The sequence below is a fragment of the Podarcis vaucheri genome, assembly GCF_965113315.1.
Source record: "Podarcis vaucheri genome assembly, chromosome: 7".
Classification (NCBI taxonomy): Eukaryota; Metazoa; Chordata; class Lepidosauria; order Squamata; family Lacertidae; genus Podarcis; species Podarcis vaucheri.
In genome coordinates this window covers 1,801,702-1,819,525 of record NC_138765.1, presented here as the reverse complement: position 1 = coordinate 1,819,525, position 17,824 = coordinate 1,801,702, and the positions used below count along the sequence as shown (strand labels likewise).

Genomic DNA, 17,824 nt, shown 5'->3' with positions numbered 1-17,824 from the left:
ACCATATGTCAGGAGTGCTCTGATGGTGTTTCCTGCTTGGCAGGGGGTTGGACTCGATGGCCCTTGTGGTCTCTTCCAACTCTAGGATTCTAGGATTCACATCACAGGAGTTCCAGTCTTTCGCAACAGAAAATGCCATCCGCCATGCACAATCAGTGCTGTTCCAACCCGCCACCAATGGCCAAGCAGAGCGCATGGTGTGGACCACCAAGGACACCCTCCGCCGCATAACACAAGGGGACTGGGAATATCTCCTAGTTGCATTTGTCCTAGCCCAGCATAGCACCCCCAGCACAGTGATGGCCGGAGCCCAGCGGAACTACTCATGGGCTGGCGCCTCACAACACGAGTGGACTGCCTTCGCCCCAACAGGGCCCATGAGGAGGCAGCAGTGGGGGAGGGTAGGAACCCCCGGACCTTCCAGCCCCGCGACCCAGTGTACCCAGGGCCTGGCATGGGTACCCACCACAGTCACCAGAGCAACTGGCCCCGTGTCATACGAGGTGCTAAAGAAGGAGGGAAAGCTTGGCACCGCCACTGTGATCAACTGCTGCGATAGTTCCTGGGGGGGGGGGAATGCAAGGAGGGCTGGACAGAAGAATCCCAAAGTGATAGCAGAAGGGTGAGGCCCATAGAGCAGGAGGAGCGGGTAAGGGAGGCAGAACTAGCAAGTCCAGAAGTGACCGAGGCCGAGCAGCCACAGGAACCAGAACCACGACCGAGTGGACCAGTGGCGTCCAACCCAACGACCCCGTCACAGCCGGCAGCCCTGGAACAAGAGCCAGAACCAGGAACCCCAACCGAGAGACACCCAAGACCACAAGGCATACATAGGTGACCGGCATACTTCAACAACTAGGAATGCTAACCTTCTGGGCGCAACGGGAACGTAGAGGGGAGGGGGGTTATGTACTAAGCTTGGAGCCTAGAAGAAAAGGCTAGTAGGATCCTAGAATGCGACAACTGATTGGCCTGCAGGAAAAGACCAATCAGGATCCAGGAGGGAAGCAGAATCAGCCAATCAGATGGGACTAATTGTGTAAATAATGTATATTTATAATGCCTGAGGTTTGGGGTGCAATTAAATCACTGTTTTGCAAGCTGCAATAAAGAGCATGAAATCACTACAGGACTCCTGAGTAGATTTCAGAGAATCTAATGCATCTTTGGTTGGGATTGTCCAGCAAGGAGATTGGAGATGGTTGCCAGTCAAAGGGTAGTTTAAGACACGGAGGGGGGGGGGAGCTCCTTGTGAAAGGGGGGGCAGTTTTGGGAGACATTCCAGCTGTGGCATTGGGAGCCAGAAGAGGAATCCTGGAAGAGGACACTCCAGGCTCATCTAGTCCAACCCCTGCAATTCAGGAACCCCGGTTCTTAGTCCCGCCAGCTCCCTTGAACTGGGCAACTCAGATGCCTGGAGCAGCGCCCCGTTGGAGAGCAGCCTTGGGTCGCCTCTGGAGCTGGCTGGACCTTCTGGACGGCTGTTTCCATCCCCCCTGCCTTCTGCTGGCAGGCCCGGTTGGGAGTTGTAGTCCAAAGCCCATTGAGGGTGCCTGGTCCTGGAGGTGGTTTTCAAGTTGGAACTATGTTTTGACCCTTTGCCAAAAGGAGATGCCACAAAGTGTGTGTGTGAGGGGGGGTGTCTTTTCAGTGCCAGGCTACAAGGTGCTCTCTTGATTCGGGAGCCCAATCCCTCTCCCCCACCCCTAGAAAAGGGGGTCTTCCCCTTGTCGCCGGAAATCGCCCCCCCCCCACACTAACACGTGTTTGCACAAGCACCACACTCACACATACACGCATCTCCCTTCCTAAGCCCAGAGGTGTCCTTTTAGAGGGCCATTCCTTAAAAGCCTTCCGTAAATAAGGAAGCGCTAACCTGACAGTTTCCTTCTATAGTACTCCGTATCGCCCTATCTTTATTGCGAGTAGACCGGCCGACCGAACTCCGCTGTCAATCGGCGGCCGCCTCAGCCAATCAGTGTTACCGAACAGTGCCCCTTGCGGCGGCCACGCAGGTACTGCAGGCTACTGCCGCTCTCTTCCCTTACCTTTGACAGCTCTCAATACAAAGTTTCCGAGTTCAATTGACCGTGACTGATTTAATCAAAATGTAGCAAGCTGCTTCCTGAAGGCGAAAGTGCTTTGAACTTCAACGACAATATTCTTTATAAATTCACTAAAAATCAACCGTACTTCGGATTTTCACCGGACCACTTTTATTCTGCTGGATATTACAAAGACTATCAAAGGGGGGTGGCCTGATATCAAGTGGCCATAATCCTTTGACCGAGCAGTCACGTACCCTGCGCTCCCTCCAGGTAGACGTGACAACCTTGATAGCCATCGTCATGGGTTCAGACAGAAGGCTATCAAGGACACAATGGACTGTATACTTTAGTGTATTCCGCACGGACTTTCACAAAGGAACTGTGGCCGGATTCCCCTCAGGGGGCAGGAAACTTCGTCTTTCTCCTTTGTTTTCGTGTATGACTCATGTGGGGAGGGGGAAGGAGGCTCCGGCCAGGTGTCAGGACACTCGGGTTACCTGTGCAGCCCCTCCCCGACTCCTCCTATTTTTAATATAATCATGATGTAAATATGATGTAATTCTGAGGGTGTAGCTTATGGGATTAACAACTAATAAAAGTTAGGGTCTCCCTTTGTTCGGGGCTTCCATCTTGCTTCACCTTGTGGGCGGTGGGAGTCCTGTCGCGACAGTCTTTTCTTTAATAAAGACCAAGCCTACTGGCTGCTGTTTTGCTCTGAATTGCTCTGGTCGGTGTCTTCATTTGCCCAAGAGAACCCTCGGATTTTCTGGTAACACCCTCATCCTCTCCTTGCAGGACCCCCTTTTCCTTCCTCTTTGCTCAGAGTCGGAACCAACTCTCTCTCAAGGGACCCTGGAGCCAAACACTTCAGAGTTTTACTTCTCAAGCAAAGGGGGGGAAGGAATACATTCTTGTTGCTCTCGAGATGCACAGAAATCTCTTCTCCTGATTTTTAGCACCGCAGGCCTGCTGTGATGGGCTTCCTTGTCCCCCCTGCCACTGGAAAATTCCATTTAACTGCCTCTTTGCCGATTGTTACGTTTAATTACTTTTCCTAAGGTAAAGATGTTACGCTGCATCTTTGAGACACTGCCCTTAGTGCTGCTTTTTCTCTTCTGGGTCTGAATAAAACTTCATCTGTGGACTTTTTGTGTGGTCCTTTCCTGCTGCTTGATATCCAAGGGGCGCTGAGTGGTTTCGTTGTCCGTGGCATTTCCAGCCCCCCTTTTTCTCCAGGTGCCAGAGACATGGTTCTCCCCCGCAGCCCCAGGCAGAGAGGGGCTCCTCCTCCGGGACACGCGTTCCCCCTTCCCACGCACACGCGCCCAGTGCTCCTTCTTCCCGGGCCCCCCCAGGACCCCCCGGACCCCCTCTTGCTGGGACACGGCTCTGCCCCGCAGCCCCCAAGAGAGACGCCCCCGGGTCCCCCATCTGGCCCCCCAGGACCCCCTCTCCCCCGCCCAGGCGCCCCTTCGCAGCCCCAGGCAGAGAGAGGGGCTCCTCCTCCGGGACACGGGTTCCCCCTTCCCACGCACACGCGCCCTCCTCTCGGCCGGGGGCCCCGCACCCTGCCAGGCCCCCCCGGACCCCCTTTTTCTGGGACAGGGCTCACTGCCCCGCAGCCCCCCCAGAAGCCCCCAAGAGACTCTTCCCCTCGGAGGGAGCAGCTCGCCAGGCCCCGGATGGAGCAGCCCTGCGCCTGCGCGACGCCGGGAGAGAGAAGGGTTAAGGGCCGCCGAGCTGGCTTCCTAGAGAGGACAGGAAAGGAAGGCGGGCCGCTCCTCCTCCTCCCGCCCTCTGACGTCCCTTCCGGCCTCGCCTTCGCCGGCCGGGCTCCTCTCGGGGGAAGCCTGCGGAACTCCCTGCCCCGCGACGCTGAGGTAAAATCACGGCCTTTCCTCTCCCTCCTGCCCCGGACCAGGCCCGGGAGGGGGAGGGGGCGGAAGAGGGAGGGAGGAGCCTGCCAGGGAGGAGGGAGGGGGTTGGGGGGGCCCGGAAGGGAGGGTCTCTGGGCCCGGCTTCCCGGGAGTTTCCCGGCTCGAGGGGGAGCTGGACGGGGGGGGGTCTCCTTCGCCAACTCCGCTTCCGGGGGGGAGGGGGCTCCCTTTCTTCTGTCGCCCCTTATCTTCCTTTCTTGCAAGAGATCTTGTTCAGGTCTGGAAGGAGAGGGGCGAAAGGGGGCATCCAGGACCCCCCCCCCCATATCTCTTTATGCAGGATGAAATCCAGGAATCTGAAGAAGCGCCCAAACAGAAAGGAGGGTCACGTCCTACTTCGCTTCCCTTGGCATCTGGCAATACTTTAATTTTCACTTGGCATTTTCCCTGCCATAAAAAATTAATATTTCTGCCTCCCCCATCTTGACATATGCTTTAATTTCAGCACATAATAATTTTGAAACAACATAAATTGGTATTTGTCACAGTAACACACAAATATTTTGTTTTCAGTTTGAACCCCTGTTTGCTCCCCCAAAACCTTCTGGTCTTCTCCTCTCATATTCTTTGATAACCTTTTCCTTTTCTGGTGATTAATTTAAAGCCTGCTAACATATCAGATGCCACACAGATGGAGCCTGTGTGTGTGTCTGTGTGTGTGTGTGTTGTTCCCCCTTTTTTATTGAATAACTTTTTATTGGGTTTTATAAAGAAGGATCATAGGTATAATAAAGAATAGAATTAAATAAAGCAAGTCTTCTCATGCCATTTGTATATCACAAAAGCAGCATAATAAATTTGCGACATCAGGTTCATTGTCAGTGGTCAGCGTATGACTTTTGGGTTAATGAATGGGTTTGAACGCGACCAAAAATAAAGGGGAAACAGAACAGAGTGAAGAGAGAGCATTCCACATGGCAAAGCCCTTGTGCTTGTGCTTCGATTAAGGGAGAGTCATGGGCCTTTCTCCTCTTCCATTGCCAACTAAACAATATAAAGTGTTGGTCTGTTGATGAACTTAGGCCCAGAAATGAACTGGCAACCAATGCAGGTATTTAAAACAGGAACTACATGTATGCCAAAGGATTTTCGTGGGTCTTCAGTGAGGAGGGGTAGATGCCACCTGTCAGGCTTCAGGGAATCCCATCCCCCCCCCCTGTGGCCAGCCAAGAAGTCGACAACAAGAAGAGTTCCTGCCGAGTCCTTTATTCAATATTTACAGAGAGGGACTTTGAACAGCGCCTCTTCATTGCAGTAATGGCGTTGTTCTGAGTAAAGTCCCACCCCTCTGTCTCTCCTCTTCTACGTCATCCCTGCGTCGGCTGATCTGTGCTTTCTGCCTCTGAGCTTCCTGTTCTCCTACTCTCAATGCATGCTGGATCCTGGGAGAAGGAGGGTCAGGAATGCTTTCTGAAGACACAGAGTCTGTCAGCTGTCTCTCCCCTGGTGCTGCTTCTTCCTCCTGCTGCTCTCCCAATATTTCCCAGCTTCTCCCCTCTGCAGCCTCTGAACTATGACCTTCTGCAAACCACTGTTGTAAATCTATACTGTCCTCCTCTTCTCGGGAAGGTTCAGGAGGAGGGAAGGGGGTCTCCAGCATTCCTCTTGGGTCCAGTCCCGGACACCACCTGGAGCCTGTTGGAGAAAAGGTGGGATAGAAATGCCATTAGTAAAAGAGGGAACCCAGTTGAGAACCCAACCGCTGCATTTGGGGCCAGTTTCCAAGGCGTCTTCCAGGGCAGTTCCACCCAGAGGGCCTTGCCATTGTCCCCTCGGATCCAGAGCAGGAAGTCACAAAGGGACGGTGGCTGGAGCTAGACATGGGCCCTGCTGCTCACCAAGCCACCCAAGCAGATATGGCTGGGTTGGGGCGAAGCTCTGGACTATGAAGTGGGGTTGGGAGGGACCCCCACTATTGCCTTCACTCCAGATTACACTCACTTGTCATTCACAGTTATGACTTCTTCCTCCTCCTCTCCCCATGCTTCCTCAGGGAACATTCTTCTTCTCTTGGCTGTGCTTTGATCTTACAATAGAAGGATGTGTTTGATTCATAGGATTTGCTGCACCTTCCATTAGAACTTGGCAGAGGACCAAGGGACTCCTTCCGATCTCTTGGAGACTTCCGGAGAGCCCAGATGGAGGAGCAAGACTCAGCTGGCCCTGAAGCAGGAAGAGGCCATGCCATGGAAACGGGGAACAGTGGGGAATTCTGGGAAAACTCTGTGAAGAAGGAACTGGGTGAGGAGGACACCCTTTGCTCAGAGGTGCACAGCCAGCAGCTCAGGCAGTTCTGCTGCCAGGAAGCCAAAGGACCCCGAGAGGTTTGCAGCCAGTTCTACCACCTTTGCCATCAGTGGCTGAAGCCAGAAAGGCACACGAAAGCTCAGATGCTGGACCTGGTGATTTTGGAGCAGTTCCTGGCTGTCCTTCCTCTGGAGATGGAGAACTGGGTGAGGGAATGCGGAGCGGAGACCAGTTCCCAGGCGGTGGCCCTGGCCGAAGGTTTCCTCCTGAGTCAGGCAGAGGAGAGGAAGCAGGCAGAGCAGCAGGTGAGAGAGACTTTCCTCTGGATACTCCCAAGGGGCTCCAGAGAGGAGGGAGAGTATTCCCAAATCATTTCCTAATGGCCCATCCTTTTTTGGAAAGCATCTAGGAACAGATCTTCTCCTTCTCCTTCTTCCTCTTCTTCTTCTTTTTATTATTTATGACACCCATGTGGCTGGGTGCCTTCCAGCACATATAAAAGCATAAGAAGACATCAGATGTCTTCTAAAAGTTATGCATTTTCTTATCTCCTTCTCACCTGATGGGAGGGCATTCCCCAGGGTGGGGGCCACTGTGGAGAAGGTCTTCTGCCTGGTTCCCTGTAACTTCACTTATCACAGTGAGGGAATCAGCAGAGGTCCTTCGGAACTGGACCTCAGTTCATGGAGACGCTCCTTTGGGTATACTGGGCCTTTGAGGCCGTTTAGGGCTTTGAATTGTGCTGGGAAACGTTCGGGGAGCCAGTGAAGATCCTTGAGGACCAATGTTTCATGGTCCTGGCAGCCAACCCCAGACACCAGTCTAGCAGAAGCAGGAAACAGCTTTCACCTCTGTCCCCCGAAAGCGCTTGCCTCTGCCATTCCTTCTCTAACCCTTCTCCCCATTCTCTGTTTTGAATCCTTGTTGCTCTTTCAGAGGAAGGATCTTTTGGCAGAAATGGGTCTTGATTCTTCTGAGGCAGAGAAGACTCCGTTGGACGCCAGAGTGAGGCCTCTGGGTAAGGAGGAAGGAGTGTTTTCTCCCCCGTTTTGTCACATTCTCTTGGTTTTGAAATGGGTACAAATGTCCAAATGTACTCAGCAGGGGAGACATTTACGATAGTAATTTGATTAGTTTAAAATTACAGTTCATTAGTAATACCAATCTTTAAGATATCAAATTATATAATATAGGTGCCCGCCCCGCATGCTAAAACTGATGGTTTGATGATTTTCTTGATTTCTGCATTCCAAAATCTTATTATTTTCAATTACCCTCCTGTCAAGATAAGAATCCTTTATACAAATAATATATAAAACTACAAGTGAGGCACTCCAGCTGTATCCTTACTCTTCCCGTGTGTGGCAATCTTTCTGTTGGTGATGTTTCTTCCTGTCCTTGTAAAATGTTCTTTCTATCTTTTCCTTTTTGTTGCTGTTCTCCATCATTCCTTGGGCGGAGCTAATATCCCATTGTGGTTTCAGAAATTCTCCATCGCTCTGTCCTGTGCTTCGTTGTTTGGCAACTTTAACAGCAGCTGCAAAAATCACACTGTTCCAATAAATAATCAGTTTTTGCCATTTTTCTTCTCTGCCTGGGAAGGAGAGGGATCGGTCAGAACTGCAAATGACTCAGTAATGAACCTTATCAGCTCCCTCACAACTTTCAGATTCCTTACATCCCTTTGTCTGGCCTAAGATAAATGCACATGTATCCAATTAAATTAAATTCCAAGTCCTTTTAGCATTATTCAGTTCAGTCTGTATATAATAAAGGATGGGGAAGAGTCAGCTCTAATTTTCCATCGTAAACATTTTGCAAAATAGAGCTTCCCTCCCTTTTTCCTTTTTTTTTTTTACACACACAGTTCCATTTGATGTTATATTCCATATCTGCAATCCAGTTTCATCTCTGCTCAACTGTACATAGATATTTTCAACTAGTGTTCAATCACAGGCTACCAATTCATTAGTGTAGAGAAGAAAACTTTATATAAAGAAGCCATAGGCTCCCCTCCCCCCACCATCCTTTGCACCAAATGAAGTATTTACTCATGTACAAACCTTAAAGACCTTGCAGCTGGTTCAGTTCTGCAGTTTATGATCTCATCTCTTCCAGCAACGCCTGTACATTAGTCCAAATTGAGCTCTAATTGGCAGGAGAACCTCTGCTTCTTAATGGCGGCGAAGGAGGGTTTTCACAGGCGAAGGGCTTTTGCACTCAGCGTCCCCCTGCCTCCCGCAATCCATGCCGGAGCCGGAACCTGGTACCAAGACGAACTGGGAGTGAGGCCCGTTCCCCCTGTCCCTGGGGGCAACTTGCAAGGAGAATTACCCTCAGTCATCCTTGTTTTTCCATTGCCAACGATCTCCGCTGCCTCCATTAAGGCAGAGCGGAACCGGAAGCTAGCAGGGGAGACTTGGACGAAGCCCCATCTGTACTGAGAGATGCACTGTTTCACCTCTGAGAGAAGCAGGCGCTCACGGTTTCCACTTACCTTGGTCTCTCCCAGGTGACGGAATGATGCCACCAAGACCTGCTCCTTCATCTTTTCATGGTGGTGGAGGGGAGGCAGCAGCTGTGGACCCAGATCAGGTAGGGGGAAGGAGCCTTGTGGGGAAGGACTGCTTGGATGCAGACTGGCTGGATGCAGAGGAATGGTGGGAGGAGCCAGAGAAGAGGGAGCCGACTGGGAGGAGGAGGAGGAGGAGGAGGGGTCTGAAGCTGGAGAGGGAAGAGGGCTCAGGGAGCAGAGGGAGTCTGTGGCAGAGAGCAGCCCAGACTCCGAGGCAGAAGCTGCAGCAGGAAAGAGGGATGAGGAAGGCAGAGAGGGGTCTGGCCGCTGTAGAAAACAACAGAGCCAAGTGAATGTTCTCTAAGAGGACAGCCTTTTTCCTGTTCTGTTAGGGTCCAGTGTGCTTTGAAGATGTGGCTGTCCATTTCACAGACGAGGAGTGGGCGTTGCTGGATCCTGACCAGAGAGCTCTCCATAAGGAAGTCATGGAGGAGAATTGTGGGATCTTGGACTCTCTCGGTAAGGCTCCCTATTGGATCATCCTATCTGTTTTGTAATTCAAGACATCTCTCTATGTGACGAACCTCTGATATTTCGATGGGGCTCAACAGCGCCACCCACAGCACCTGGGATGTTAACACCCCCACAGCAAACCTTGGATGGATGGCTATTGATTGTTTTCCCTGTGAATATTCTTCCTCCAGTTCTGTGGTTTATAACTACGATCAGGCTGTCTGAACTGCCCAGGCCTTCTTAAATGTAGGCTTCAGAGTGATTTGGGATGTTGAATTAGTTTCAGTCAAGTTTCCTGCTTTTGTTCTTGCTTCTGTCTCTCTCTGGTTGACCAAAGAGTCGCTTGACATTGGAGATGGCACAGATTCCACGACTGAACCAAACAAACTCCATCCCAGAAAAGAGCCAGGCTTTTTGAATCTCAGGCAGTGAACCCTGTAGTAACAATAATGATCATTTTATTATTTTTACCCTGCCCATCTGACTGGGTGGCCCCAGCCAACAAATAGAAAAACATAATAAAACATCAAACATTAAAAACTTCCCAATACAGAGGTGCCTTCAGAAGTCCTCTAAAAGTTGCATAGTTATTTCCTTGACATCTGATGGGAGGGCGTTCCACAAGGTGGGTTCCCCTATGGAGAAGGCCCCCTGCCTCTTCCCCTGTAACTTCTCACAAAAATGTAACATTTAAGTACAGTGGTACTTCGGGTTAAGAACTTAATTCGTTCCAGAGGTCCGTTCTTAACCTGAAACTGTTCTTAACCTGAAGCACCACTTTAGCTAATGGGGCCTACTGCTGCCGCTGCGCTGCCAGAGCATGATTTCTGTTCTCATCCTGAAGCAAAGTTCTTAACCCGAGGTACCATTTCTAGGTTAGCGGAGTCTGTAACCTGAAGCGTATGTAACCTGAGGTACCACTGTAAGGAAACTGGAATAATAATAATAATACTGATATGACAAGTTTCTGCTGCATTCAGTGATGTCGAGAATTTAAGAAAACATCCAAATTGGTTTAAGGTGATGCACATTATCATTAAATTTTTAGCCACTAAAGAAATTTAAATTTGGTTGCTGATACATACATTTGTTCAATATACAAAATGTGTTTTTCAGAACACAGACGTTCATTCCCCTACCACAAGGTAGCTGACTATGACCAAGTCAGTCCAGAGTCAATGTTCCCAAATATTTCTCAAGCTCTTAAAATTTGTTTAGATTTATTACTGCATATTGAACAACGTAGCATATTAAATACAGTTGTACCTCAGGTTAAGTACTTAATTCCTTCCGGAGGTCCGTTCTTAACCTGAAACTGTTTTTAACCTGAAGCACCACTTTAGCTAATAAATATCTTAATTTTGAACAGGGAACTTTCCCGCTTTGGCCACCTTTAAATAATAATAAAAGCACATTTTATTTATGAATATAGTACAGATCCATATTTAAATTTAAACAAAATGATGTTACCAGGTTAAGCTGTACTTTCAAAACTAGAAAGAGAAAACATAATATTCAACTTGATTTGTATACGAAACTAGACTTTTTTACAAAACAAAAGGAACATTATAACATCTAACTCCCTTCAGTTCTTCCCCTGTCCCAAGCATTAATTAGCATTGTTCCATAATTTGGGACTGCACTTCTTCCCGAGACTCTAATCTGTTTGCCTCTTAGTTTCAGGTCGTGATGAATTGGAAATGAAGAACAAGGGAGACCACAACGAAATCCACACAGAGGAGGAGCCATATCAGGATTCAGACTGTGGAGAGAGCTTCAGTCAGAGCTCCCATTCCACTTCCCATCACATAATTCATACAGGGGAGAAACCCTATCAGTGCTTGGAATGTGGAAAAAGCTTCAGGAAGAGCTCTGATCTCACTTCTCATCGTAGAACTCATACAGGGGAGAAACCCTTTCAGTGCGTGGAATGTGGAAAGAGCTTCAGTCAGGGCTCCCATCTCACTGCCCATCAAAGAATTCATACAGGGGAGAAACCATATCACTGCTTGGAGTGTGGAAAGAGCTTCACTCAAAGCCACAATCTCACTTCCCATCAAAGGATTCATACAGGGGAGAAACCATATCACTGCTTGGAGTGTGGAAAGAGCTTCACTCAAAGCCACGATCTCACTTCCCATCGTAGAATTCATACAGGGGAAAAACCATATCAGTGCGTGGAATGTGGAAAGAGCTTCACTCGGAGTGCCCATCTCACTTACCATCAAAGAATTCATACAGGGGAGAAACCCTATCAGTGTGTGGAATGTGGAAAGAGCTTCAATCGGAGTGCCGATCTCACTTCCCATCAAAGGATTCATACAGGGGAGAAACCCTATCAGTGTGTGGAATGTGGAAAGAGGTTCAGTCAGAGCTCCCATCTCACTTCCCATCAAAGGATTCATACTGGGGAGAAACCATATCACTGCTTGGAGTGTGGAAAGAGCTTCAGTCACAGCCACGATCTCACTTCCCATCGTAGAATTCATACAGGGGAAAAACCATATCAGTGCGTGGAATGTGGAAAGAGCTTCAATCGGAGTGCCCATCTCACTTTCCATCAAAGGATTCATACAGGGGAGAAACCCTATCAGTGCGTGGAATGTGGAAAGAGCTTCAGTCAGAGCTCCCATCTCACTTCCCATCAAAGGATTCATACAGGGGAGAAACCATATCACTGCTTGGAGTGTGGAAAGAGCTTCAGTCAAAGCTACAATCTCACTTGCCATCGTAGAATTCATACAGGGGAGAAACCATATCACTGCTTCAGTAACAGCCATGATCTCACTTCCCATCGTAGAATTCATACAGGGGAAAAACCATATCAGTGCGTGGAATGTGGAAAGAGCTTCAATCGGAGTGCCCATCTCATTTCCCATCAAAGGATTCATACAGGGGAGAAACCATATCAGTGTGTGGAATGTGGAAAGAGCTTCAATCAGAGGGCCCATCTCACTTCCCATCAAAGAATTCATACAGGGGAGAAACCCTATCAGTGCCTGGAATGTGGAAAGAGCTTCAGGACGAGGTCCGAACTCACTTCCCACCAAAGAATTCATACAGGGGAGAAACCCTATCAGTGCCTGGAATGTGGAAAGAGCTTCAGGAAGAGCTCAGATCTCACTTCCCATCGTAGAATTCATACAGGGGAGAAACCATATCACTGCTTGGAGTGTGGAAAGAACTTCAGTCACAGCCACGATCTCACTTCTCATCATAGAAGTCATACAAGGGGAAAACCCTATCAGTGCATAGAATGTAGAAAGAGCTTCAATCGGAGGGACCATCTCACCTCCCATCAAAGGATTCATACAGGGGAGAAACCCTATCAGTGCTTGGAATGTGGAAAGAGCTTCATTCAGAGGGCCCATCTCACTTCCCATCAAAGGATTCATACAGGGGAGAAACCCTATCAGTGCGTGGAATGTGGAAAGAGCTTCAGTCAGGGCTCCCATCTCACTTCCCATCAAAGGATTCATAAAGGGGAGAACCCTATCAGTGCGTGGAATGTGGAAAGAGCTTCACCTGGAAAATAAGCTTCACATCCCATCAAAGTATTCATACGGGGAAAACCCCTATCAGTGTTTGGAATGTGGAAAGAGCTTCATTCAGAGGGCCCATCTCACTTCCCATCAAAGGATTCATACAGGGGAGAAACCATATCACTGCTTGGAGTGTGGAAAGAGCTTCAGTCAAAGCCACAATCACACTTGCCATTGTAGAATTCATCCAGGGAGAAACCATATCACTGCTTCAGTCACAGCCATGATCTCACTTCCCATTGTAAAATTCATATAGGGGAAAAACCCTATCAGTGCGTAGAATGTGAAAAGAGCTTCAGTTGGAGTGCCCATCTCACTTCCCATCAAAGGATTCATACAGGGGGAAAACCCTATCAGTGCATGGAATGTGGAAAGAGCTTCAGGACGAGGTCCGAACTCATTTTCCATCTAAGAATTCATACAAGGGAAAACCTTATCAGTGTCTGGAATGTGGAAAGAGCTTCAACAGGAACAAAAGTCTCTTTTTTAAAAAAATTATATTTATTCCTTTCAAAACAATCTAAACACTTACAGAAGAAAAAACTAATAAAAATACATTACAATACAAAAACACTACCTAAAAATTAACAAAACAAAACAAAAACACTTTGAAAACACCTCAAAAAAGAAAAGAAAAAGAAGAAAAAAGAAAAAGACTTCCAATATCTTAACTTTCTTTCCCATATTTCCATGGCCTCCTCACACCTCCCTTTTTGTATTCCACTTCTATTAATTATTTCAGCAATTCCTTACTATCTTCCCCTTCTATCCTATAATTATCTTAACACCTTTTAACCTTATTTACGTTTAATATTCTATTAATCTATTTATACTTAATTCCTTATAACATTTCTACTGAAGCCATATAATTTCATTCCAACATTCTTCTAACATTCATTCATTTTACAATATTTCTAAAAATAGTCTAAACCTTTCCCAGTCTTCTTCCACCAACTCTTCTCCCTGGTCTCGGATCTTGCCAGTCTTTCCTGCCAATTCCATCTAGTCCATCAACTTCATCTGCCATTATTCAACACTTAAGTGCTTTTAAAAGACAGCCATTCTCTCAGCCAGCAAAGAGCAAATGATTCACCACAAAGTTTAAGTGTCTGGCAGGGCAGGTCCACCTCCTTCTTTAGCATCCATCAAAATCTTAAATTTTACTCGAGGCTTCCTGCCCTGCCAAACCAATCCGGGAACATCCCTCTGCCACCTCCTGAAACAATCCCTCCCATCCAAAACTTGCACTTTTTGACACAAAAGCAACATCCCCGGCAACACAGCAACCCTCATCCCCGCCACAACAGCTCGGCCCAACCATAACAACTTCAGATTTGTCCATATTTCCCAATCCCTCTTCTCTTCAATCCAACGTCCTTCACAGCCACCCCTAGGTAAAATCACATTTTTGGCAGTTCTGCTGACCCCCAAAAGTCTCTCTTTCTCAGCCAATGTTGATCCTTTCTCCTCCTGAAGCTCTGTCAAACTTTCCAGTTCTGGTGGGGTTCTGATCCTCAAATTCATCTGTTTTTCTTTACACTCCATCATAGCAAATGTCAGCTTATATTTAGCAAGTTGCTTTTGAATGTATGGGGCTCTCTCACACTCCAATTGTGCTGTTTTACATTCAGCAGCAAAGGTTTTCTCCCTGACCTCATCCGCAATTTACCGTATTAAAGTAGATTCCTGTGTCAATTTCTGGAAGGTTTCTGTGTTGGTGTTCACCTTTTGTCCCAGATTATTTAACCTTTCTACAATTAAATCAATTTTATTATTTGCAGCGTCTGCTTTCACATTCATCACTTCTATTTTCACATTCATCACTTCTGTTTTCTTGTGAAGTTGTTCCAGCGAATCATTTATTTTCAATAATGCGACCACTAAGGCCTCTTCTGTTGATGTTTCGTCTGTTCTTTCCATTCCACTCGCCATAACACTTAAGAGATTCAACGTCAAATCCCAGAGTCACACAGTTCTTATCTTGCAACTGGAAAATCCCCTAGCCCAGCTCTCACAAAGCAACCAACCTCAGAGACCTCCACTAGGGGGAAACAGTTTCTATTTATAATAATCAAAAATGTCACCTTTAAGCACAGCTCGTACAATCCAAAATTAGTTTCAGTTTTCAGTTACTTTGTTACTCCTTTTTAGAAATAGCCGAAAACAGTAGAAACAATATAACTCTCTTATTCTGTTTGCTGTCAAAGAACGTTCCAAGTGCTGTCAATGGACATTCCAAAACGTCCGTCCACTAGCAACCCGTTTCCAGGGTCCGAGCGGCAATATTTCAAATCTCTTTACTCTCTCCTTCAGGCATACTTGATCCACAGCTCCCCCCCCCCTTCTCCTGCCTCCAAGGGGGATTTTATACTCTTTACCGATGGAAATTTAATCTTTTACAAAAGGCTTTCCAAGGCTTCAGCTTACTGACTCCTTGCCTCAGTCTCTTTACAACTAGGGAAGGCGGACTTCCTGTTTTGAACCTCCCCGTTTCGTTGCCAAATTAAACGTTTAAAATCCGATTCTCCCGTATCAGCTCTACTCACGGGTAATTACTTTAGAGTCGAATTGTCCACAGGAAAAAGTCAGTGCTCTCCGGCAACAGCTATGCGGCGTCGCTCCGTGGAAGAAGCAGACGATTCGAAGCACCGCGCCACTCACCCCACATCGCTCCGGGTCCCCGAAATCGGGTTCCCCCGCGAGTAGGGGAGACGCAGAAGGTGCCCACCGAATCCCACGTTCACAGGCTTCTCCCGCCTGTGATTTTTGCGGGTCCCCGCCTTTGCCGCAGCAGTACAGACCCAAATTCCCACGGGGTAAGTTCCTCACGATCAGAGGAACTCCGCCATTGCCGGAGGCACCAACCCGGAAGTCAACAGGAACGAAAGTCTCACAGCCCATCACAAAATACATACAGGTGAGAAACCCTCAGAACCCTCAGACAACTCAAAATCCGACCGGGAGGACGTGCACTGAGTGCAGCAGCGCACATAAGCTGCACGCCTACCACGACAGCCTCGTCCGGAAGACGGGAACTGCGCAAGTTGCAGGGAGAGCCACAAGCAGAGGACTTGCCATTTCCGCAACGCAGAATGCCGACAATGCAGAAAAGTGGGACACATCGCCCGGGTGTGCCGTGCCTGCCCTACCCAAAGCCTCGAACAAGATGGCCGACCCAAGAGTCCCAGACCCCCTGGTCTGACACACCAAGGCAACTCGACGAAGACCACAGACTGTCAGTTATACCAGTTGCTTCATTCTAATGCGGACAAAATTTACATCGAGGCACAGATAGGGGCAGCCCCGTTCCACCTGGAGCTTGATACAGGATCACTCCTGTCCATAATCTTGGCATGGACATTAAGGAATTGTGTCCCAGTGGCGGCTCCAAGTTAGGCCAGCCCCATTCACCCTCCGGAAGACTTCCACAAATGCAAGGTCCCCACGATGGGGGTGGGAACCTTCAATGTACAATATCGAGGGCGGAAGTGGCGGTTGGACTTGATCGTGGTCAAGGGGTGCTACGTTAGCTTACTGGGGTTGTTGTGGTTTGGGCCACTGGGGCTAGCCATCACCGGGGTGAACCGCACCAGCTCCCACGTGGATGTGGACGCCATGTGCAAAGAGTTTCCAGAGGTTTTCGATGGGGCATTGGGGTGATATACTGCCCTGCCCCTCCGTTGGCCTACAACTAGACCCCACCATACGACCCATCAAGTTCAAGGCCCACCAGGTCCCATTCGCCCTCAAAACCCCGCATTGACGAGGAATTAGACTGACTCATTGAGCGAGGAGTGCTTGAGCCTAATGCCCCCGAGAAACCCCAATCATCACACCCGTCAAGCCCAATGGCTCAGTCCACATCTGCGCAGACTACAAATGTACCATAAGCAAGGCCCTTATGGCTCATGCATACCCGGTGCCAATGGTCGGCCATGTCCTTGCCACCCTGGTGGGGTTCTAAGAGTCCACCTGATCGGGGACAAGGTGGGGACTATTTGCTACGCCCCTGCACCTAAGGGTAAGGCAGAACTCCAAGCCTTCTTGGGACTATTGAACTTCCGGATGATTCCTGGGGGGGAACTGCAAGGAGGGCTGGACAGAGGAATCCCAAGGGGATAGCAGAAGGGTGATGCCCATAGAGCAGGAGGAGCGGGTAAGGGAGGCAGAACTGGGAAGTCCAGAAGTGACCGAGGCCGAGCAGCCACAGGAACCAGAACCACGACCGAGTGGACCAGCGGCGTCCAACCCTACGACCCCGTCACAGCCGGTAGCCCTGGAACAAGAGCCAGAACCAGGAACCCCAACTGAGACACCCAAGACCACAAGGCATACGTAGGTGACTGGCATACCTCAATGACTACGAACGCTAACCTTCTGGGCGCGACGGGAACGTAGAGGGGAGGGGGGTTATGTACTAAGCTTGGAGCCTAGAAGAAAAGGCTAGTAGGATCCTAGAATGCGACAACTGATTGGCCTGCAGGAAAAGAGCAATCAGGCTCCAGAAGGGAAGCAGAATCAGCCAATCAGATGGGACTAATTGTGTAAATAATGTAGATAAAAGCCTGAGGTTGGGGGGGTGCAATTAAATCACTGCTTTACAAGCTGCAATAAAGAGCATGAAATCACTACAGGATTTCAGAGAATCTAATGCATCTTTGATTGGGATTGTCCAGCAAGGAGATTGGAGATGGTTGCCAGTCAAAAGGTAGTTTAAGACACAGGGGGGGAAAGACCTCCTTGTGAAAGGGGGGGGCAGTTTTGGGAGACATTCCAGAAGAGGAATCCTGGAAGAGGACACTCCAGGCTCATCTGGTCCAACCCCTGCGATTCAGGAACCCCGGTTCTTAGTCCCGCCAGCTCCCTTGAACTGGGCAACTCAGATGCCTGGAGCAGCGCCCCGTTGGAGAGCAGCCTTGGGTCGCCTCTGGAGCTGGCCGGACCTTTTGGACGGCTGTTTCCATCCCCCCTGCCTTCTGCTGGCAGGCCCGGTTGGGAGTTGTAGTCCAAAGCCCATTGAGG

The 17,824-nt window shown here is 49.0% G+C and overlaps 1 protein-coding gene across 1 annotated transcript; it reads left to right on the top strand.

Moving 5' to 3' along the window:
* Nucleotides 1-3,295: 3,295 nt before the first annotated feature.
* On the top strand, nt 3,296-13,199 carry LOC309537629 (uncharacterized protein; the record flags this gene model as incomplete). The annotated part of the gene is made up of 6 exons (XM_082232518.1): nt 3,296-3,928; nt 6,043-6,537; nt 7,169-7,250; nt 8,745-8,827; nt 9,140-9,266; nt 10,944-13,199. The coding sequence occupies 6 exons, from the start codon at nt 3,296-3,298 to the stop codon at nt 12,794-12,796; spliced, it is 3,273 nt and encodes a 1,090-aa protein (XP_082088644.1). The 3' UTR covers nt 12,797-13,199.
* Nucleotides 13,200-17,824: the final 4,625 nt, after the last annotated feature.